At 40.6% G+C, this 22,515-nt stretch overlaps 1 protein-coding gene across 2 annotated transcripts in view; it reads right to left on the reverse strand.

Annotated features, from left to right (window-relative positions):
* Positions 1 to 22,350, reverse strand: part of CIP2A (cellular inhibitor of PP2A) — a 30,600-nt gene extending 8,250 nt beyond the window's left edge. Inside the window, exons 1-15 of one of the 2 annotated variants that reach the window (XM_068908120.1) lie at positions 21,685 to 22,350; positions 19,922 to 20,069; positions 18,434 to 18,546; positions 17,495 to 17,539; positions 16,963 to 17,057; positions 16,324 to 16,420; positions 15,269 to 15,391; positions 14,974 to 15,119; positions 14,213 to 14,288; positions 12,868 to 13,095; positions 11,817 to 11,976; positions 10,718 to 10,859; positions 9,841 to 9,940; positions 8,853 to 8,971; positions 1,889 to 2,081 (exon numbers count right to left, since the gene is read on the reverse strand). In XM_068908120.1, the coding sequence (XP_068764221.1) occupies positions 1,889 to 2,081; positions 8,853 to 8,971; positions 9,841 to 9,940; positions 10,718 to 10,859; positions 11,817 to 11,976; positions 12,868 to 13,095; positions 14,213 to 14,288; positions 14,974 to 15,119; positions 15,269 to 15,391; positions 16,324 to 16,420; positions 16,963 to 17,057; positions 17,495 to 17,539; positions 18,434 to 18,546; positions 19,922 to 20,069; positions 21,685 to 22,350 (2,451 nt within the window). The remainder of the gene's footprint in view (positions 1 to 1,888; positions 2,082 to 8,852; positions 8,972 to 9,840; positions 9,941 to 10,717; positions 10,860 to 11,816; positions 11,977 to 12,867; positions 13,096 to 14,212; positions 14,289 to 14,973; positions 15,120 to 15,268; positions 15,392 to 16,323; positions 16,421 to 16,962; positions 17,058 to 17,494; positions 17,540 to 18,433; positions 18,547 to 19,921; positions 20,070 to 21,684) is intronic. The other variant, XM_068908128.1, reaches the window with a different exon arrangement.
* Positions 22,351 to 22,515: the final 165 nt, after the last annotated feature.

Consider the following 22,515-nt stretch of genomic DNA (forward strand, 5'->3'; position numbering starts at 1 on the left):
CTAATCTTTGCTAACTCCTGGAGAATTAATTAATAGGACATCTATCTAGAGTAGTTTGCCCTAATGTCAACATGACAGAACACACATGGCTAAAAATCCTTGTTTATACTCCTCAGCCTTGTCAATGTCTGGATTATCAGAAAAGATCTTAGACAGTTATTCTGAAAATACACTATCCAGAACAGGACTTGTTATTCTAACTCATTTACTTACTAAGGAAGTTTACCTTGTACAGTTCAATAAGCCCTAAGTGCTTATTTAAATATGCACTCAAGTCAAGTGAGAATGCCACTTGGCGATTTCAGGAGATTCTTCCTTAAACAGTACTAGTATAACAATTCTGAGCAGCTGTTCACGTACACAGGTGCATGACCAAGTGTAAATTACCCCAGCTGTTCATACAACAAATGCCTACTGAAAAGGTATCATCTCCGCACCAACTTAGAACAATTGCATAATTGGTGTTTTTTTTTTTTTTTTCCCTCCTCCGAGATTAACAGTAGACCCCACATAACCGCAGTCTTCGGCTCATTTCCCTGCCCCAACACCAGAGACCAATAATTTCTTTTCTTGCTTGCAAACTCGTCATCTCCATGACCTTTTAAATATTACTACAAGTAAAGCTTATGCAAGTTCCCTTCACTTTCTCTGTACAGTCACTCTATTAAAAGATGGTTTTCAAATATTTTACACACATCTGAGCTTCACACAATATATAGAATGCACACAGGGCTGAAGTACTGTGCATTTTAAATTAATGCACATCAGTGTTTAAATAAGGCATTTTTAAAGGAAAGTTCTACTAATGAGAAGGACTAAGAAATAATTCACTGAACAATCAATAACATTTTTCCCTTCTCATCAAAAATCGAAGGAGCTGCAGGACATGTTACATTACTGGAAGCTAGTGAACTAATGCTGTAAAGCACCTGTGGCTACTTTGACTTTTATTAATAAATACGCAGCAGTGCACCTACAGACTGTCACACGCAGTACTGAAAAGAATTATCAATGAGAGTATCCAGTGACAGGGTAAAAAGTAAGCCAAGGCAGTCACTTGACCTCTTCCACTATTATTCCAGTAACTGCCTAGAACTGGTAGCTTGCTGAGCTTCATTCTAATCAATGACAAAAAAGAGCGAAGGGTTGCAAAGCTAAGGCAGGAGGCAACGGCACTAATATAGTTACCGAGCCCTTATTAGACACTTCCTGTTCATTTTGTTCATTTGCATACTGTTCTTTCAAGTCAAAAGAAAGCAGCAGTAACAATCCATCACTGTCTAAAACAGCTACAAAGCAACTACCTTGCTTTGAACAGAAAAAGGAAAGCATCCAGCATCTGACAGTACGGTCCCTTTAACAGGGGAACTGTATGTGGTGCCTATTCCACCATCTCATCTACAATGCATGTTGCTGCAGAGGAAAGTAAAACTTTTCTAAAGTAATAACATTGCCTTCACAGGAATACCACAAAGATTAAAATACAAATGCTAAAGAGCCACCAACAAGCAACAAAAGGAAAACGTTCGTATGCCTGTTTAAATGTGCAAGAGATGCACCATAGTCTTATAAAGCAGCATAATCACCTCTCTTGGGGGGGGAGGGCACTCATTGTACCCATCCCAGCAAGTCTACATAATAGTGTGACTAGATCTGACATCTGCCTCCACAGGACAGCTAAAAGAGTATGGGCAACTCCACTGGAGAAAGATCTCAGCAAGGAGACTACCTTCTGATATAGCACAAAAATTTGAGTTCTGCTCAGGAGCTCAGTAAAAGCAGCACATTCCAAATAGGCAGGAATCTACACTGATTCCAACTGATACGTGCACTGTAGCCTTTCAGTAAAGTATCAAATATTTAATAAGCATGCATAAATTCTATTAACCTCTAGTCCAGAATGGAGTTTCTGTATTAACTCCTGAATATTTGAAGTTGCAGAATTATCAGATGAAGAATAGGATGAAGAACATCTCACTGAAGAAACACTGGTCATAGGTGATTGCATTTGGATTCTTTTTGATGCATGCTCTGCTTCGTGTTGCTTGTAAGCATTATTTGCTGCAATGCTCTCGCCCAGCCTGTAAACAAATAAAGGTTATTAAAGAAAACTTTTTACAAATATCATAGTGAGGGTTGAAGATATGAACTATTTCATAAAATAACTTCTCTCTCACTGAAAACATGAGACTATTGAAATAACTCCATTTGCATTATCATATAACATTAAGATACAGTATACCCAAACTGTTTAGAGATACTGAAAGGAGTAAAAATGGAAAAGGTCAGTCATCTACTGAAGATCTACCACATCCATATTTAGGCTTTGTAACCCACCATGGATCACCTCCAGAAACAAGTGCAGCATCTTACCAGGAAAGACATGCTGTTCAGCTCCTCCTGAGCAGAAGAGAGCAACTGTCCCTTGTTAGCCTGAGAACCAGGACACTTAACGTATTGCTATTCAACTCAACCAGGCCATAATTTTTAAGTGGCAGGACAGATGTGGTATTTAGCAGGAAATGTTTTTTTTAATCAGTCAAAGACAAAAAGACTGAATCATCAAAAGCCAGGGTGCTACCAAGAAAAAAAAAACAAGAAACCAAAAAACCCACATTTTTGCTTGTTTTGGATGCTGTTTTACAGTGTTTCATGAACTACACCACATTTCATAAGTTTTAATCATAATTCAAGTATGCAAAAGGCAATAGGTTCAGACTTATTTGTACCGGGAAGAGAACACAAGAGTTTAGACACAATAAATTAGAGTGCCTACATCCCAGCGTCTGTATATAACTCACAGCTGGTATTTTCAAGGTATCTAGTCATGTTATGTTTCAAATCAGAGAGAATGAGAGGTCAAAATAGCTGATTTTTAAGTGACCACTCAAAAATCTTGATAAATTCTTTAATTAAGTTACCCAAACACTTCACTGAAGAGCTGTCTCAATTGCTTCCTATCTTTGTGACCAGAGCCTATACTTAACTCGCGTTTGTAGACATGCTATTTGGCTATTCCATTGTATAGAGTCAGGCATTTTGGACTGAACAGATCCTTCATTCTTTTAATGAATGTATTTGTTACTGGCCATTATAACGTTTTTTATATCCACAAAAGTCATAGAATCACAGAATAGTTGAGGTTGTCTGGAGATTGTCTAGTTGAATCCCCCACTCAAAGGAGGGTCACCTGAAGCAGATTGCTGAGGACGGATTCCAGTCAAGTTTTGATTATCTCCAAGGATGGAGACTCTATAACCTTTCTGGGCAACCTGTTCAAGCGTTTCACCACTCATACAGCAAACAATTTCTTGTATTTCAATTTTTGCCTCTTATCCTGTCACTAGATACCACTGAGAAGAGTCTGTCATTTTCTTCTTTACACCCTCCAGTCAGATATTTATAAATAAGATTCCCACCCTGAGTCTTCTCTTCTCCAGTTCTGAGCCTCTCTTCATATGAGAGATGTTCCAGTCCCTTCACTGGACTTGCTCCAGTACATCCACATCTTTTACTGGGGACTCCAGAACTGGACATAGCACTCCAGATGGGGTCTCTCCGGTGCTGGATAAAGGGGAACGACCACCTCCTCTGACCTGCTGGCAACACTCTTCCTAATGCAGCCCAGGAGGCTATTTGCTTTCTTTACCTGCTCATGATCAGTTTGATATCCATCAAGACCCCTAGGTCTTTTTGAGGGAAGCTACTTTCCATTCCAGCTGGTCAGTCCCCAGCACGTACTGGGGCAATGAGTTAATCCTTCCCAGGTGCAGGAACTGGCATTTCCTTTTACTGCACTTCATGAGGTTCCTCTCTGCCCATTTCTCCAACCTGCTGAGGTTCCTTTGAGTGGCAGCACAACCATCTGGTGTATCCCCATTTTGTATCATCTGGGAAACTGCTGAGGATGCACACTGTCTCATCAACCAGGGCATTAATGAACAAGTTCAACAGTACTGGCTCCAGTATCAGCCCCTGGGGGACACCATTAGGGACTGGCCTCCCGTCCAGGGTGCTGCTGACCCTGTCCCTTTCAACCCAGCAGTTCTGCCAGATTGCCATCCACCTCAAACACTCAAGCCACTGAAGTAAAGACAAACAACATCCACTAAGCCAGACATTTCATCTAGGCAGCTATCAATGTTGATCAAGGATGATTTCCCCTTCATAAACCCATGCTGACTACTCCCAATCACTTTCTCACCCTTTTGGAGTGGAAATGGCTTCCAAAAGGATTTGCTTCATCATCCTTCCAGGGATCATGGAGAGGCTGAGAAGCCTGTAGTATCCCAGATCCTGTTTCTGGCTCTTTTTGAGCATTGAGGCAATATTTGCTTTCTTTCAGTCCTCAGGAACCTCCTTTGATCAACCTTTCAAAGATAATCGAGAGTGCCCTCACAATTACATCAGCCAGTTCCCTCAGTACTCATGGGTCCATAGACTTGTGTATGTCCAGTTTGGTTAAATATTCCTTAATCTAATCTTCCTCCATCAGGGGTAAGTCTTCCTTGTTTGAGGCTTTCCCTCTGGCCTCAGGGGCCTGGGATTCCTGACAGCTAGTCTTCCCAGTAAAGACTGGGGTGAAGAAGGCATCAAGTACCTCAGGCTTTTCTGTATCCTTTGTCACCAGGGCCGCTGCTCCATTCAGCATCAGGCCCACATTTTCTCTAGCCTTCCCTCCGCTGCTGAGGTACTTGTAGAAGCCTTCCTTGTTGCCCTTCATGTCCCTCACCAGATTCAACTCCAAGCAGGTTTTGGCTTTTCTAACCACATCCCAGCATGCTCAGAGAGTGACTCTAAATTCCTCCCATGTCACCTGTCCCTGCTTCCACCTCTTGTATGCTTCTTTTTCATATTTCAGTTCTGTCAGGAGCTCCTTGTTCATCCATACAGGCCTCCTGCTGCCTTTGCTTCATTTCCTGGTCATTAGGATGGACAACTAAGAGCTTGGAGGAGGTAATCCTTGAATCTTAGCCAGCTGCCCTAGACCCCTCTTCTCTACAGAGAAGTGTGAGAGCCCCTGGGATTCTTCCAAGCAGGCCCTTAAACAGGCCAACACCTGCTCTCCTTGAAGCCCAGGGTTGTGATCCTGCTTTTTGTCTCGTTCCCGCCTCTCAGGGTCCTGAACTCCACCATCTCCACCTTCAGCCGTGGCTGCCCCAGACCTTCACATTCCCAACCAATTCTTCCTTATTTGGAAGTAATCAAGTTCAGCCAAACGCTTCCCCTCATTCAGCAACTTGATCACCTATGTTAGAAAGATGTCAACAATGCACTCCAGAAACATGGACTGCTTGTTCCCTGCTGTGTTGTCCCTCCAGCAGATATCAGTATGATGTCCCTCATGAGGGCCAACCTGCGAACATGAGGCTTCTTCCCGTTGTCTGAAGAAGGCCTAATCTACTTCCTCCGGATCAGGTGGTCTGTGGCAGACACCTACCATGACATTGCCCTTTTCAGTCTGCCTACTAATCTGAACCCATGAGCTCTCAAGCTGGCTCATCAGCCATCCCAAAGCAGAGCTCCATGCACTCCCACTGCTCTCACGTAAAGGGCAGCTCTCCCATCTCATGTTTCTAACCCATCCTTCCTGAAGGCCCTGAATCCATCCATTGCAGCATCTCAGTTATGTAAGCCATCCAATCACATCTCCACGGTACCAATGAAATCGTAGCCTAATCATAGATTAGTGGTTTGCATGCAGACTAATAATTCCTCCCTTTTGTTCCCCATGCTGTGTGCATTATTGTACAGACACTTCAGAGCGGCATCATCATGCTGATCTCCCAGAAAGCGTATGAAAGCTTTCCTCATAATGCAGCCCTGTCTTGTTGATTGTGAGGTCCCTCCTGTTCACATTATCCTGCACTTTTTGCTTGCTAACCTGGTTTACCACTTCCTCATCTCTCCCTAGTAGTCCTAGATCCTCAGAGTCTGATGGTCATAAAAACTAAAACCTTGTTCCCAACACCAGGTGTACAGCCAACCGTTGACTCACAGGATCTGTTCACTCTTCCTCACACCCTTCCCCCTCATCAGCAGGATCAAGGAGAACATCATCTGAACCCCTACACCCATTACCCTCAGAGCCACACAGCCACACTTGATACTTTCCAGGCCTTCCCTGGCAGTATTGTTGGTGCTCATGTGGAAGAGCAGCAGGGGTAATAGCCTGAGGGCTGGACAAGCCTCAGCAGACTTTCAACATCATCCTGAATACGAGCCTCCAGCAAGCTACCTTAGGTGACAGGTCACATCAGCAGATGGGGGCCTACATCTCCCGCAATAGGAAGTCTCCCACTATTCATACTCACTGCTTCCTCCTGGTGCTGCCATGTGGCTCAGGTTCAGCTGGCACAGATGCTTTGCTGAGCAGAGCTTCTAGCCCTTTGTCAGCCTGGAGGGCACTGAATCTATTCTGTAGCTGCAAAACCTCAGGTGGAGCAGAAGCCTTCCTCCTGGTGTCAGGAAACAAGCTCCCAGCCTTGCTGTCACAGAAATCTTTACTTCCCAAGCCAACAAGCCAACTCCACCTGTCCCTCCTTCTGATACAGTTGGGAATATGGCTCTTGAAGCTGCAAGGTCTTGGAGAAGATCTGGTCATTTTCTTTTCATCACCTCTGCTGCTTGCAGTCTGAGAACCTCCTCCTGCAGAGCTCCTTTAACTTGCAACACAGATCCTGAACAACTGAACATCTCCTGCAGATTAGAAGACTATCTATCCCCTACTGCCCCAGCTCAGCAAGAGGTGCCAGGCACTCCCTGCAGCTCGAAACCTGCAAAGCTGCATCTTCCTCCTGAAGCTCCATCTGGGTTGAGGCCTCTGACATTACGGGGAAAGTTACTCCAATGCTTGCTGGGGACCATGTCCTGGGACGTGTCACCATCACTGCTGAGGAAGCATATGCTGCTCTGAGCAGTTGCTGGCCGCTTGTGTGTGCCCTGCTTCACAAACTGCTGGGAAAACTGCAGCATCTGTTGACTGCCTCTTTCAGCTGTGCTCTGGGAACCATGCTGTAGGCTAGCACTTATATAGGGCTCTCCCTATTTCCTGCTGAAAGGTCACTTGACCCTCCCTGATCAGGAACGGGCTAGAACAACTCCACCACCCGTTGATCTCTTGATAGCTGATAGGGCTTGTTAAAAGCTACTAGAGCTTGCTAGAAATCATAACCTCCTGTAGCTATCCTCACCTGGCAGCAGCAGACACCCTGAAGTTTCTCAGCAGGCTCCCAGAAGCCTCCCCTATCCACCCACCATGATCTCAGACAAAGTCCCCAGAAAATTAACAAGATCTTGAAGCAGAACTCAGAAGCTGCTCTGCAAACTGCTCTATATCAGCTGTCTGTTAGCTGCACTCAGAGCATTTCATGTGATGCTTTGTCCTAAACTAGCTAGTTGTGATGTAAACACCAATGAAAATTGCATCTTGTCACAAATTACTTGGTACTTGTCTCTCCCTGGCTGTCTGTGAACTGACTCTCAGTAAAACACAGTTCATTCGCCAATACCTTAGGAAAGCATGCAATACTTGGCAGATAAACAGTCTATTAAGCATCGCTTCTAGTACCAACTATTGTCCAAAACTCAGCTTTTTCTTACCTGCTGCCAGACTTTTCTCATTAGGTCATCATGCAAATTATTTCAGCTATTCTGAATTAAGGTAATCACCTTTCTCTGAGAATTGCTGCATGGTTTCAAACTTAACTGCAATTGCAGATGTCTTAAAAGTTTACTTGCTAGCAGTTTTTAAACATCCTTTTTAACCCCATCTTATAGTAGCTTTCAAAGTTCATTTCGCATTTGTTTGACCACGTTACAAACATTCATTTACTCGAAAAAAGTCAAATATTTCACTCCTGACATCTAAAGTAACTAGATGCTACTGAAATAAACTACTACTTGAAATCACAACAGCATCAAGGTTTTAAGGATGAAAGTACAATTTTAGCAGCCACAGTTCAGGCTCTTATAACTGTTCTAAACACTACCTTCAAGATTATGGCAGAAAGGAGTACAGTTCCTTAGGTTTTTTGTTTTTTTTTAGTAGTAGTAGTAGTTTCTGTATATAGCACCACCTTAAACTTCCTTAAAAACAACAAGAAAACCACAATAAAACAAAACATCGTTTGGTCAAGTCTTTCCCACCCCACCAAGAAGTAGTACATCAGGCACTGTTCTGAGACAAACTCAATATGTTGCGAATCCTTTGCTCCAGAAAAGCGGTTCAAATGCCAAAAAGACATCTGATCTGCAAGTCCTTTGAAACAGTTCCTACCTCTTTTTCAAAATCTTTGCTAGCAAAAAGGGAAGCAGTTCCAGTTTGTTTCTCTAGGTTGCGAGAAGTGTGCTACAACTTTAAGGATCAATATGGACTCCATCAAATAAATTATTCAATGTTTTATTTCCCGTATTTAGGGAACCTTAAATCCTGCCCAAACTGCTATCTGGCCTTTACTGGAAATTACTGCAAAATGGTAAGCAAAGAGATTCACCTTTAGGAACTGAAGAGTAACACATCTGAAAGTTTGCAGAGTCTCCTCTGACAATCAGGGTATTAAATGCAGTCCAAGTAGAAAGCTCCAAGAACAGAATTCAGACAAGTCAATCCTGAGAGATGGAATTAAGTCACTACAGTGCTCTCTAGCATCTTTTTTTAACCAATTACCAATGTTTGCACTACTTCCTCTGACCCCCAAGATACTGCTGTCTCTAACTGCAGATAAAGAAAACAAGAAAATTTTTGTAAAGTTTGTTATAAATGAACTGGAAATAATATGCCAAAAAATATTAGCATCCTTACAGCCATAAAAGTGTCAAATCCTACCAAACTATCACAAAAATGGACTTACATTATGGCTGGAAAATCCAGTAAGGGTGCTGCCTCAAACAGTATTCTAAGTCCAGCTTGCACTTGGTCTCTATGGTCTGATGTTAAAGCAAATGTCAAAGGTGTAATCAAGCGCTGATCCTAAAAAGAAACCACTTTGATCAAATACAACATAAGTCAACAACAACAAAAGACATCACAATACACCAAGGCCCACTAGCACAGAAATGCTTTATCAGACCTGAAGCTACCTTTCCAAAGTTTACCCTTTCTAAGCTTCTGAAGCCTCAAGTCAATGAAACAGAAATGACTTCACAAATAGTTTGCATTTGGGGGTATTTATAAACTTGGTTTCCTGTTTAAGGCAGTGTAAAAGATAAAAGACTACTTAATTCCTTTAAGTACTCGATTTTAATTATATAAAAAAATAAGCTTAGATGTTGTTAGAATTTACAGAGAACTACTGAACTCTCATTACTACTCATTAAATTTCATAATATTATCCATTTTTGAAATAAGCCCTCCAGAACAATATGAATTATTTGACAGTTTGAATAAGTCTTCCATGTATAAAGTGAACTGTTAAGGTATCATCTGCCCAATAGCTACCAGAAGCTGTTTCATCTCCACAAAGTCATGAATTGGGTGGATATACTTAATAGTAACCAACACCACAAATCACAACCAAATATTTGAATGATAACTTTTTTCTAGTTTACTACCTTTAAACTGCAGTTCTAACGCTGCCTTATACAGATTATCCTTACCAAACAGCTGAATATAATTTCACATGCATTACCAAAACATGCAAGTGAATTGAGTAAAAGTAAACTGCTGGTATTTTAGAAGAATTAATGAAACAACCTTCAAAAATTGTGCCCAGGGGACTACATTTCCCTAAAAGTTTTACCACTCAGAGTTATTCACACAAAACATGCAGAATTAAAACTACTGTAGTGCTATGACACTCACCTTTCAAAGCATAACTGTGAAGGAATTTCACATCATACCTGTAAAATTTTGTAGAAGCTGACTTCCATACTAGGTACCTCCTGCTTAAGTCTGCTCATAAGATCAAGTGTTTTCAAAATAACATCAGCAGCAAGTTTGCTTTTAACATAAATGGAAAAAGCAAAAGTGGAAGAAAAAAAGATGTAGAGTGAGATTTGTCAAATCAACAGTGATAAATAAATTCAGTTTATCTACACAACACACAGATACCACCCCCCACCCCGCCAAATTAAACATGTCTAGCAAGGCACCAATGCCAACACCAAGAGAGTAGCACGTCCTTGGATGCGCTACTGAGCTTCCCCAGCATACTAAGGGCAGCAACAGTGAAGCACAAAAACCACAACTTTAAAGTGAAGAGGGTTTAATCCCAGGTCAATTACATTTCACTATTGGTTTGACATATAAGCGCAGCAACTATAGCCTAGACTACATGCTTGCCAATGACACTGAGCCGAAGCGGTTTCTATTCCATTTTATGCGCTTTTTTTCCCACATACTGATGCATGATGTTTCTGAACTCTAGTTACATAAAAATTAAAATGAGCCGTTAGGTGACATGAGCGTTTCAGGGAAGCTTCAATTTGGATAAGCTTCAACTGCAGCATATGAGGTTTAGGATCATTTTTTCACATAAGCGGACCTTAACTTACCACCAAAACAATACCAAAACATTTAAGCTAGGTTTTACTTACTGAACTGACCAGCAACTTTTTTGCCACAAAAATACCAAATTTGATCCCAAAATAACATTGAGTTACTGTTATTTAAATGGTACCTTCAACTAGAATGTAATTTCTTTTGAAACTGTATCACCATACTCATGCAAGCGTTGCTAAATTAGATTTTAGATAAACATTATTTTAGTGTGCTCACCACAGTTCAGAGTCCACTACCTTTGTCCCCAAACCAGTATCAATCCCACTATAGATAAACTGGTGTTCTATTAGAGATGTGCATCGGCTGGCACTCAGCTCCTTTGAGGCATGTGTTTTCAGTACGTCATCTCCACACAGCAGTGGGCTAAGTTAAGAATAAAACTTTATATCCATCTTCAAATATTGGCACATAAAGTTATGTTATCTAACAGTAAAGGACACAAGCTAGTACCTTGAAACACAAGACCCTCCAAATATGCTTTTAAAATCCAACTCTAAGCCACTTAACAGCCACACTTAATACACAAGCCAAGTAAGCTTCACTCTTCAGTTAAAAAGTATGTCTATTTGGAAACAAACAACTGGAGGACTAGGGAAACGCAATGGTCTATAAAATCATGAGTGACAGAAGATTAACAAAAGCAAGTAGTCAGTCTCTAATACAACAACTAGTTCTCTAGGGCAGAACTAGTGAAGAGACTTCACAGAAATCCATTTAGCTGCAGGACTGCCTTGCAGTTGTGTCCTCCCTCCTACAGGACGACATTAAGTTCAAAAAGTCAGCTGGATAAAAATCATGGAAGCAGGAAAAAAGAGGAAGAAATGTAGTTGCCCAAATAATTCAGAGCTAGAAGCTTGAAAATAACTGAGTAGTAGCACCATACTTGCCTTCTCCCAATGCTCTTCCCTAGGTTTGGCCACTATCAGAGACAGCATTTTAGCCTAGACAAACCAGAAAGGCCACTCTTATATCCTAATGAACAAAACCGCTTTACAAATAGAAGAATGTAAAAAGGCATGATTTCACATCTATTTTTGCGTGCATTTCAATGATTTGAACATGCACCATATTTGGCTGGGTGCTTTACACTGCTGAACAGTCACTGCATTTTATCTTCCATCACTACTATTTACTTCACAGCAATTAGAAAACAACTTACAGAGTTCGAGGATGACAGTCAAGCCAAATCATGATGTTGACTGACATTAAAAGCTATTCAGTGACTCAAGATGGGTATTTCCTCTAGCACCTTAGAGCAGCAGAGCATAGAAGAGGAATAATAATTTAACTGCCAATAGGCACATAAAAAGGATATTTGTTAGAACACTAATAGCCTTGACCATTCTTTCACACTTTTTCTTCACTAATAGCTCATCCACAATCTGTTCTGGCATCTGAAGATGATCAAGGAGAACAGGCAGCAAAAGATCCACAAAGTGTTCAGCTGAGGCACTGTTGCCACTATTAATAATATCCTGTAACAAGCAAATTTTATGTCAATATTTAAAACTGCAGAAGAAAACCAAGTCTATTCTACCCTTCTTCCACCAGTTTGTCTCCTAGCTTTCCCAGACCCTTGCTATTTCAGTTTTGTTTCAAGACTATCAATTAATATCACACTGGAGGAAGTTTAACAAAGAGCACAGAACCAGCAGAGACTTCCTGACTTCTACTAGCTCCAACAAAAACAGTTCTTTACTGACAGTTCTGTACCCACCTAATTACTTCATGAACTGCCATACCTTCATTTACCTTGCAGCACAGATCTGGTTTTTTAAAATATAGCTTGTCTTTCAAAGAAAACTGATTTACAGCATGTGGAATTCCAGAACAAAAAGAATTATACTTCAGGTGTATTTTACACGCTATTTTTCAAGTAAGACCACAAAAGCGGATTAAGATTTAACTGTAACAGCAGTTGTTCAGAAATCAATTCAGCATATGAGGTTTAAGATCATTTTTTCACATAAGCGGACCTTAACTTACCACCTAAACAATACCAAAACATTTAAGCTAGGTTTTACTTACTGAACTGACCAGCAACTTTTTTGCCACAAAAATACCAAATTTGATCCCAAAATAACATTGAGTTACTGTTATTTAAATGGTACCTTCAACTAGAATGTAATTTCTTTTGAAACTGTATCACCATACTCATGCAAGCGTTGCTAAATTAGATTTTAGATAAACATTATTTTAGTGTGCTCACCACAGTTCAGAGTCCACTACCTTTGTCCCCAAACCAGTATCAATCCCTCTATAGATAAACTGGTGTTCTATTAGAGATGTGTTTCTCTAACGCTAGAGATAAAACATAAAATATAGCTGCTAAAATGCTATGTAAACTCAATTATTAGTCTTGGTACCTCAAAAATCTCCTTGAATAGCTGCAAGGCTAGAACTGAACAGTCTTCAGAGCCTTCCAATGGTTGGTTTGACAAGTGCACCAATGCAACAGATGGTTCAAAAGTCTTTGAGCGAGCCACAAATCTGGTATTTCCAGAGACTGGCAATCCAGAGGGTTCCAGTATTGCCTGCCGCAGAGTATGACGCAGTTCCATCACAGAACAGAAGGCAAGTAGCAGTTCTAAGATCTGTGTGAAGTTAATGGAAGAGTTTAAATATTTTCAAATCAAGTATTTCTACAGAAATTGTAACTCCCAGAGCAAACATCTAAAGACATATTTAAGTTCCAAGCAGCTCTCCTTGCCACGTTGAAGAAGGTTAGCCAACAATACTTTGAAAGATGGCTTTCTTTCCTGAAAGTCAAGTCAGCTGCAGAAACACAAGTTCATTGGAGTGGTGAAGATCAGGCTTGTAATAGCTAGATTTCCAGGCAGCAAATTTTTTTAATACATAGGAGGAAGCAGTACACTGAAAGTTATCAGCAGTAAAACACCTCATCAAGCAATTTGAATGAAGAAAGTTATGGAAGGGAAAACACTGAGATCATAATGGATATTTAGGTGCATACTCAGAAATGAAGATGGAAGTGCCCTAGAAAGCTTCATCCTCAATGTGCATTTTTAAATAAAATCCACCCCTCAAAAAAAATCCACACATACACAAGAGTATTAATATTTACCATTTACTATAATTTGAAATGCATTCATGAAAAGTTTGTTTCATAGATATATTCAGCCCAAATATTTTCAGGATATTTCATATTTTAATCTTCAGTGACAGATACCAAATGTGTTTCCATTTATACAAGGTGGCAGTGAGGCAACGGTAAATGCAAAGGCAAACTGTTTAATTCAAAGAGGTATCAATTTGTTCAGCTACTATAAGTGAAATAACTTACGGTCTCTGAAACTAACATCATGGTTGCATGATCAATTCAAAATCTGAGCAGTATGAATTTAAATTTTGGCCAGTCCAGTGGGGTGCACGCTGCACTTCTGTGCCTTTTTTTTTTTTTTTTTTTTTTTTTTTTTAACACTAGCCAACGCAGAAAAAGGTGCTTATGTTGGCCTTTTGCCTCTATGTCAGTTGTCTGAAAGCAGGCATACCACCAACTTCTGCAAAGTCAGTCTGATGGCCTTTTGAACAACTAAAAGATTTATAGTGGATCAACGCTGACTTCAGGACTCTTAAAGTGACCTACAATTTATTTCATCATCAACCCTAGTACATAAAAATTTGACTACAAAAGTAGAATCGGACTAGGAAGTATAAGCAACTAGCCTTATGCTGAAAAAGTATAAATACCTTAGATGATGAATCAGGATCCCTTCCATGAAGAAGATCTAATACTTGCCCAAGGCATGAGGTGAAGTGCTCATATCTACAGCATATATAAGATTTATACCAAGCGATAAATGCAAGTGCCACATTCCCCTTTTCACCCCCAAACACTTCAAGTACAGATTTGACAGTCTTGATAGTTTACACAGGTTCAATAATGTAATTTCTATTCAGAGGCTAAACTTTAAAAATACTCTAAAAATGAAAGCAAATTCCTTAAAATAAACCAAGATTTTCCAGCTATTTTTACTGTTAGAGATTCAGATCTAGATTCAGCAACTAAATTCTACAAGCTGGATTTGCCAAACCACTAGTCAAGCATTCCGCACAACTACTCTGTAGTGCCCTCCACTAAAATTGTTACAACTTGAACAATATTATTCTATATACGATAGGCTTGTGAAATAGCAACATAGCTAGTCATCAAGCTGTCTGACCACCAATACTGGTCAGAGAAATTGAATTACTGGACATAACCACTAAATAATATTCCTTAAGTGACCATGAAAGGACAGATTTCAGTTCACACTACTTCTGTATGAAACTGACAACACAAGAATTCCTTTAGTTTCTAATATAAAATGTTATAAGCAACTAGTAACATTCAAGAAGCATCTAGGAATTTTTTTTCCAGGGTTTGTTTCAGAACACAAACGGCATATAGCAAAGGAGCCCAACAAAAGCTTAGAAAGGAGATCCTGCAATTTTATAAAGTGAAGTTATACCTGGTAAGATAATCTGCAATTTTGGGGTTCTTCAGAAGATCCACAAGTAGATCAACAGAGTATTTTCTTGTTAGTGTACCATCTCCATTTACAATAATATTGAATATTAGCTGAAAAGTCTGATGGATATTTCGAGCATGAAAGAGCTGAAATGAAGAAGAAAGTTACCTACAATGCGTATACTTACCTTGCGCAGGTCTCTTTTTAAAATTAGCTGGAGTCGCAATGTGATTTAGCCACGGTGACTTAATTATCTATAACTTAAGAATAGAAGACACTTCAAAGCATCACTTACTTTTTCTCCTACTTCTTCATTTAAAGTAAGGCTTGATAACACTGAAAGGGCAAACACAACCATAGTCAAACTACTATGGGCCAGGAAACTTATCAAGGTACGATAGAAACTCTTCACATTATTCTAAAGCAGAAAAGAGAAACAGGCATTACAGATTTCACTCCATTCTATAAAAACACCAAACTTACACCTAGCACACACTTATAAGTGACACAAATCACCAATAACGATACAAGAATCTTAGAATGGTAACAAGTTTTCTGGGAAGTCTATTTTAGTGTTCCTCCAATGTACAGCTACCTGGGGGCTGATGTCAATGACTATATCCCCTGTTGGATATGATTGGGGAAAATTAAGAAGGAATTCCATCATTTTTGCCAAGACATCCCTGCAGAGAGAAAGCTATCACTAAAAACTGCCCCCCCATCTCCTCTCTGCTCTATGAACAGACTTGAAACCAGTTTCTCCCTCTTTTTTGCCCTTCTTCCAAGAAGTATACCCTACAACATTCCTTGCAACGTAGATGAATTTCTCAGTCATGACTTATGTTTGCATAAATTAATGAACAGACAGGAACTGAGCAGCTTAGATATGGATGTGTATTTGAGAGTTCTGGAGCCCTGACCTGACATCAGTATTGGTGAGAATTACTGATATCTCTGTTGAAAGGTAGTTCTCTTTGTGTCAGGTTACTGCTGCTTGCCAGAAATTCAACCAGACTTTAGGCTGACAGTTTTTCTGAGGAAAGAGACACTCAAATTTAAGTTCACCTTTCACTTACAGAAAAAAGTTGCAGAAACTGCATTCTTAATGTGAGCTGGTGTAACAATATAGCAATGTACAGAAGGAAAGAATACCCAACTTCCTGTTCTTCTACAGACTATTTTCTGCAGTTTGGGAGAAACAACCACCAGTTCTTAAAAAACACAAAACACAGGTGAGGATTGTTATTTGTATATAAAAGGTATAAGAAATACAAAGTTAACTTCAGAGTTAAAAATAACTCTCTCTCATTCTCAATCCAGAGAATCACGCCACAAAAACAGAGTTCTTACCAAAGATTTTATCTGAGTTTGAATAGATAAGTTGTGACGACAGAGATTTGCCAGGAGTCCTAAACATGGTATTGTTAACTCATCTTCAGTGGATTGACTGGAAAAAAAAAAAAATCCAGAAGTGTAAACAAAACCAATTATAATAAAGTATCCAGAATTTAATTACAAGAAATGTGGCTTTGAGTAAGACATCATTCCTCCAAGCAAAGTAAAATTTAGATTTGCAGGCCCCATAGCGCTGGCAGCTTTTTATTGAGCATAACAGTAAAAATAAGGTCCTGATTTTACCGTGAGTGCTTATAACAGTCATCAGACCTCTCAAAAGATTTACATAAAATTCATATTATCATAATTCTGTTCCTAATGGTAAGCATTAATTTTGTCTTTGTTATGCTGCATTTTTGGATTAGGGGAGCGGACACAGCCTAAGATGCCAGTTCAAACTCAGTCTCTGAAAAGTCCCATGATTACTCCATTTGACAATCTGTAATAGTGTTTCTTAAAAAAAATCTCTGGTAAGTTTAGAGCAAATATGTCACAATTCATTCTAGAGACCAGATTAGCACAACAAGCATCTCTGGAAAAATTTAGAAACTTAGCTACGTGTTTCCCATAAAAGACAACTGAGTACACACTTACACATGATGCATTAGAAATGAAACTAATTCATCGATGTTGGCACCAGCATGAAAAACTCGAACGTTGTAGGTTAGCCTCTGCAGCAGCTGAATACTCTGAGGAAATAAAAGTTATTGACATACATCTTTCCTGTTGCATCTCATCGAAGAACGTTTCAAATACAAAAGGTATTTTCCTACAGCTGGAACAAATAAAAAAAAGCAAGACACTGCAACTAAACTCATTTTTAGACTCCGCAACATTAAAATTACAATTACACAAGTTGCTGCAGGAACACTGAGTAGTTTCCTCCTCCGTTAACGTGCATGTACTTATTAAAAGCACATATAGATTAATAAGGTTTTATTTTGACAGAAGTTAACTATTTTGCCCATCCAATTCTCTCCGTTGCCTGGTCAGCAAGGTCTCCATTTGATGGGTGAGAAAGGGGCTTTGTCCTATTGAAACACCTAGAAGTTTCACCAAAAACTACTTTGCAACCTCTTGCAGAAAATTCATCTACAATATCTCTCGCACTGACAGGGCAAATCACCTGGATCCTTAAGTCCTCTGGTATTCTTAGTGCTTTAGGAGATATCTAGAACATGAGAAAAGTGTTATTTACTGGATGCTGAATTAACTTTCCACAGATCAAGGGTTAAAAAAAAAAAACAACACCCAAAAAAACCTGAAAAAACTGTTAGCAAATTCATTTGCTGCTTTCCCTCCCAAAGAAGAGATCTGATCAGAGGTAATCAACAAGTGGTAGTCAACAAGGACCTGCTGAAAGCTCAGAGCCAGGTATAAGAAAGCCTGTGCATACTTATACACAGGAATTTTTGCCAGAACTTTACTGATCAATGCAGAGAAAGGACAAATGAAAGTCTGAAGTCTGATTTCAAGACATTGTCCTTTGACTGAAGAATCAAAAACGCATGCACTTGGCTCCTAAAGAGCGAGCTTCCAAAAGCAGTCCTTTCCTTGCATTCACTCTCAGATATCACTGACCAGAGGGAAGGAGGTATACGGGCCCAGCAAAACTTCAGTGAAAACTGGCAGCCACAGCTTCTCCTTCACTCCTTTAATTTCAGCAGCTGCCTGTCAATGCACTGAGTAGAGAAACGAACTCCAGATTTTTGCTATGGACAACACAAGGAAAAATAAGTTTACCTCAGAATAATTGGAAGATAAGCTTCCAAGCTCTCAGATAGCAATTTCTTGAAGAAGACACTTTGTTTCAAAAAGCAGAAGTTTCTGTGAAGTAGAGCACTTGAGAAGTACAAGCAAGATTAAATTTTAACACTACTCTTATGTGGTGTTAAAATTTAATCGTATTAGCCTCACACAGCAAATAAAATACATAACTCTGATCAGGTTTCCCTCAACACATTATTTCAGGTAGTGCCTTTAAAAAGCTATTATATATATACACTCAGTAAGATATTTACTGTTTAACAATAACAAAGCATTATTAAGCATTAGTTCCAATTACCTGTAATAAGACTGGATCACTAAGATCGGTAGAACTTCGATGAACCACTCCTGCCAGCACACTGGTCAGATTGTAGGTATCCTGAAGAGCTTCTCTAGTCTCATTGTCTAAAGCTAGAATTTAAAAGTATTATTAATAAAAAACCTACATAATAGCAAAAGTAACAGTTATACTAGCTGGGATTTAAGGAAAGCAGGAAAGTCAAGGCCTTGGACAAGTTTCTTGAATATATTTCACAGGTAACTACAAATAAGCCACAGCTCCTGCACATCTGCATCTCCATCTCACTTCTTAACTTACATGCAAGTGAAACATCAATACTTTCCCTTAAGATGTACGGGTACTGAGGGAACTGCCCCCCTCTTACCAACAAAGTTTTAGGTCTATTTGAGATCTTGAGTCCTGCACACTTAAACCTTAACACCAATGATTTTAATTGCCTTGTTTCATGCTAAGGTGGGAAAGCAGACTAAAACTGGTATCTTGATAGCTACCTAGCAATACAGTTAAACACAAAAAGCCAAGTTCTGCTTAGGCAGTCCAGGAAAAGGAGGAGCAAATAAAGATGACAAAGAGTAAGCAACAGATCAGTGGTGGAGGACTGAATCTTAAAATTTTTGCAGCCTGACAGATGGGTGCAGGGGTGAAACAGCAACAAATCTCTTTTCAGACTAGCCATTTGCAGAAACTCAAAGGAAGCCTGAAAGAGGCTAAGAATTCCAACAATCAGATCAGATAAACAAAGGTCATCCTAAAGGACTCAGATTAAACACCCCCAAACCACTCACACATGATGAGAAACTCCAGGCAGAGAGTGAAGTGAATAGTGAATCTTTCACTACATATGTAGCCTATGCGTGTGTTGTGGTGGACACAGAGTTCCCCAGGCAATAAAGTCCCACTTCTGTTAAATGGAAAAAAACGACAGGTACTACAGCCTGTTCCCTAATCCAGGAACTTGAAGCACACGGGCCAAGGGCATCAGAGACGCTGAACTACCAACTAACAAGCCTCTTGGATGGCAGAACTAAATTGAGGGCATGACGATTGATGCATCATGGTTTCTCCCTCCTGTCACATCCCCTAGGCAGATTTCTTCATTTCATAAAAAATGGTAGTATTTTCAAGCTTAAAAAAACAAAAAAAAATCCCAAAACAAAAAACCAAAACCTACAAGGAATCCTCAAGAGAATAATTTCTCAGCCTGCAAGCAAGGAAGCAAATTCTGGCAAGCATAGTTTTTTTTTGTTTGTTTGTTTTTTTAACAAGAACAACTCCAAACATATTTCTAATGGTGATTTAACATCCCATCTAGCCTTGTATGTACAGTAGGGTGTTAGCCCCTCAAATTGAGCCACTACGATGAAAAGCATTTCATCTTTCACAGCTTATGCTTTTTACAGGAAGTTGGTCACACACCAAAGACCCAGCACCTGTCTTGCTTTTCCTTTCTCAGGCCCAAGCTAAGAAGTTAAGATATAAACTTACCTAGCTGTGATAGCAACGTAACCACAGATAAGGTTAGAGAAGGGTTTGTATTAGTATCCTCAAGGAGTTCTACTAGGCAAATAAGACATTCACTTGGTAGAATCTGATTTGAAGCAAATAACCTCGTAAGCTTCAGTCCAGAGATGACCTGAAGAGGAAAGGAGGGGGAAAAAAACAAAACATACCTACATACATGTATACTTGTGTGTATATATATATATATATATATATATGCATATATACACACACATTTTTCCCCCTTGTTTGAACAGTTACTTATCTGCAAGAAGGTATTTAATACAACTCCATCCTTTGAGTTTTGTATCAGAATTAAAAATCTTTTGCCATATTTGACAAACAGAGAATATAAATGCCATTCTAATAGGACACTCATATTCACATTTGCTGCTATCTCCAGTTCAGTTTTTTGTTTTTTTTTTTTTGAACTGCTGTTCATCCCTATGTATATGTCCCCTTTTGTCTTGGAAAACACATAGTTTATGCTGTGGTCTTTTCACTTTTACAACAGAGGTGGGCTTCTTTTGTTTGCTTTCTTGCTTTGTGACAACTATTTTAACAGCATTCTTTCCAAACCAATAGCTGTAGCAGAATAACATTTTGTAGTTCTTCACATATTAAACAGAATTAATACCAAAGGCTTATTCTTCCCACATTTATTTTAGGATAGATAAAAGATGGGGCTTATTTATTCTGAAGGAGCAGTGAAACATATTACTCCATATAAACATTTAATAATTAGCCTTCAGGCAGCCCCATAGACTGTCCTACAAAGACAAAGACTGGAATACAAAGGTCTTTTTCTGCACTAAGATAAGCAGTAACAGGTAACACTGCTTTATGAATACTGTAAAATAGAAAATGGATAGAATAAGACAGAACTTCTTGAGTTCACAGAAGACATATAAGATGATGCCAAAAATGACACACCTGCACATCAGTACAGGTAGACATGAGGTATACATGCATAATAAAGCAACATAATACTGGTTATGCTTATCTCTGGTATACATCTTCACAATAATTACCCCAAACCCACCTAGGCTGAATGCTAATTACTATATCAACATTTTAATAAAGAAACACCTATATTTGAGAAAGATACCAATGTGCAGATTTGGTGACAGATACTGAGTCAATATCTCTGTTTTTCATCATACTAGGCATATGCACTGAGAGAGCTGTACTTAAGAAAGAAGCAGTCAGGAAAGACAACATGACTATTCCTTAGCTGTAAGCGCCTTTGAGTACGCGTCGCATGAAATAGCCCAACCCTAGATATAGTACCAAACTCAAACTGCATTTGCCCCTCAAACTGCATTTTTTCAAGTTGTGAAAGCAAATGACAGCCATGGGTCAGAAGTTAGGGGGATAATCAAAAGTAAAGAGACCCCTCACAAGTGTCGCTACAGGCATAGCTTAGGGGCTTATAGGTACAGACAATGGAGCTGCAGATGCACACATACAGCATAAAACAGTATACCACACAAGAGAGTAATAACAGGAAGACAGCGTTCAACATTAAACCGTGTCCTGTTTGCGACAGCGCCGGGCAGGGGAGGCCGCGGCCAGCCCGGCCCGCACCCGCCGACGCCCGTGGCCGTCGCAGGCAGCTCCCGCCGCGGCCGCTCACGGCGGAGATGGGAAGCCAGTCGAGGCCGGGCTCCGAGGAGGTGCCAAGAGCCACCCGAGCCCTCAAGCCTCAGGGGACACCGCGGCCACCTGCTCCCCGCCGCCGCTCTCACCTCCAGACTGCGCTGCAGGAGCGTCGCGTTAGGCGGCGTCTTGGCGGCCCGGTACTGCGCGGCAGCCAGGAGCAGGGACTTCATGCAGCCCGAGGGGTCCATAGCGGCCTGGCTCCCCCCCACCCGCGGCGCGGCACAGCACAGCCTCCCCTCAGTCTCCACTCGTATTTCCCGCCGGTGCCGCCATTTTGCGGGCAGGAACCACTGAGGAGAGCGCCCGCCTACCCCGCCCGCCGCGCGGGGCATGACGGGAGGAGCGCTGCCTCCGCCATCTTGCCTTAAAGGAGGTGGAAAGGGGGAAGAGGGAAGAGAGAGAGCGCGCGCCGCTTTTGTGGCGTAACAGCAGGGCGTGACTATGCGTGGAGCGGCTGCGGCAGGGCGCGAGCGGCCGTTGGGCACGGGACAGGCGGGGCGTGGGCGGCCGTTGGGCAGCGGCGCGGGCGCGGCTGGCGGGTCAGGCGCGCGGAGGTGGCAGCCGTCCGAGGGCCCATGTGGCCTCATTTCCTGTAGAAGTGGGAGGTCGGCTGACGTCTGAAGCTTTAGCGTATGCTCTTTGGAAACTTCGTGCACAAGTTTTTTTGTTTTTTTTTTTTCCCGCTGTACCAGGTCTGTGAAGAAGTTACGAACGTGTATATTAACCCCCCCCCCCCCCCCCGCCACGACCATGTATTGTTAACAGAACAAATACCTTCCTATAAAGTACAGCTGAATTAAGTCAGTCTACTTCTGCTCCAAGTCCTTGCTCCCAGCTTTAAGTACCCAGTCCTTCAAAAGGTGTGTGCGTCATTTGTCTTCTGCTGTACTTTGCGTGTCAGAGCTAAGGCCTGACCA

Source organism: Struthio camelus, chromosome 1, assembly GCF_040807025.1.
Source record: "Struthio camelus isolate bStrCam1 chromosome 1, bStrCam1.hap1, whole genome shotgun sequence".
NCBI lineage: Eukaryota > Metazoa > Chordata > Aves > Struthioniformes > Struthionidae > Struthio > Struthio camelus.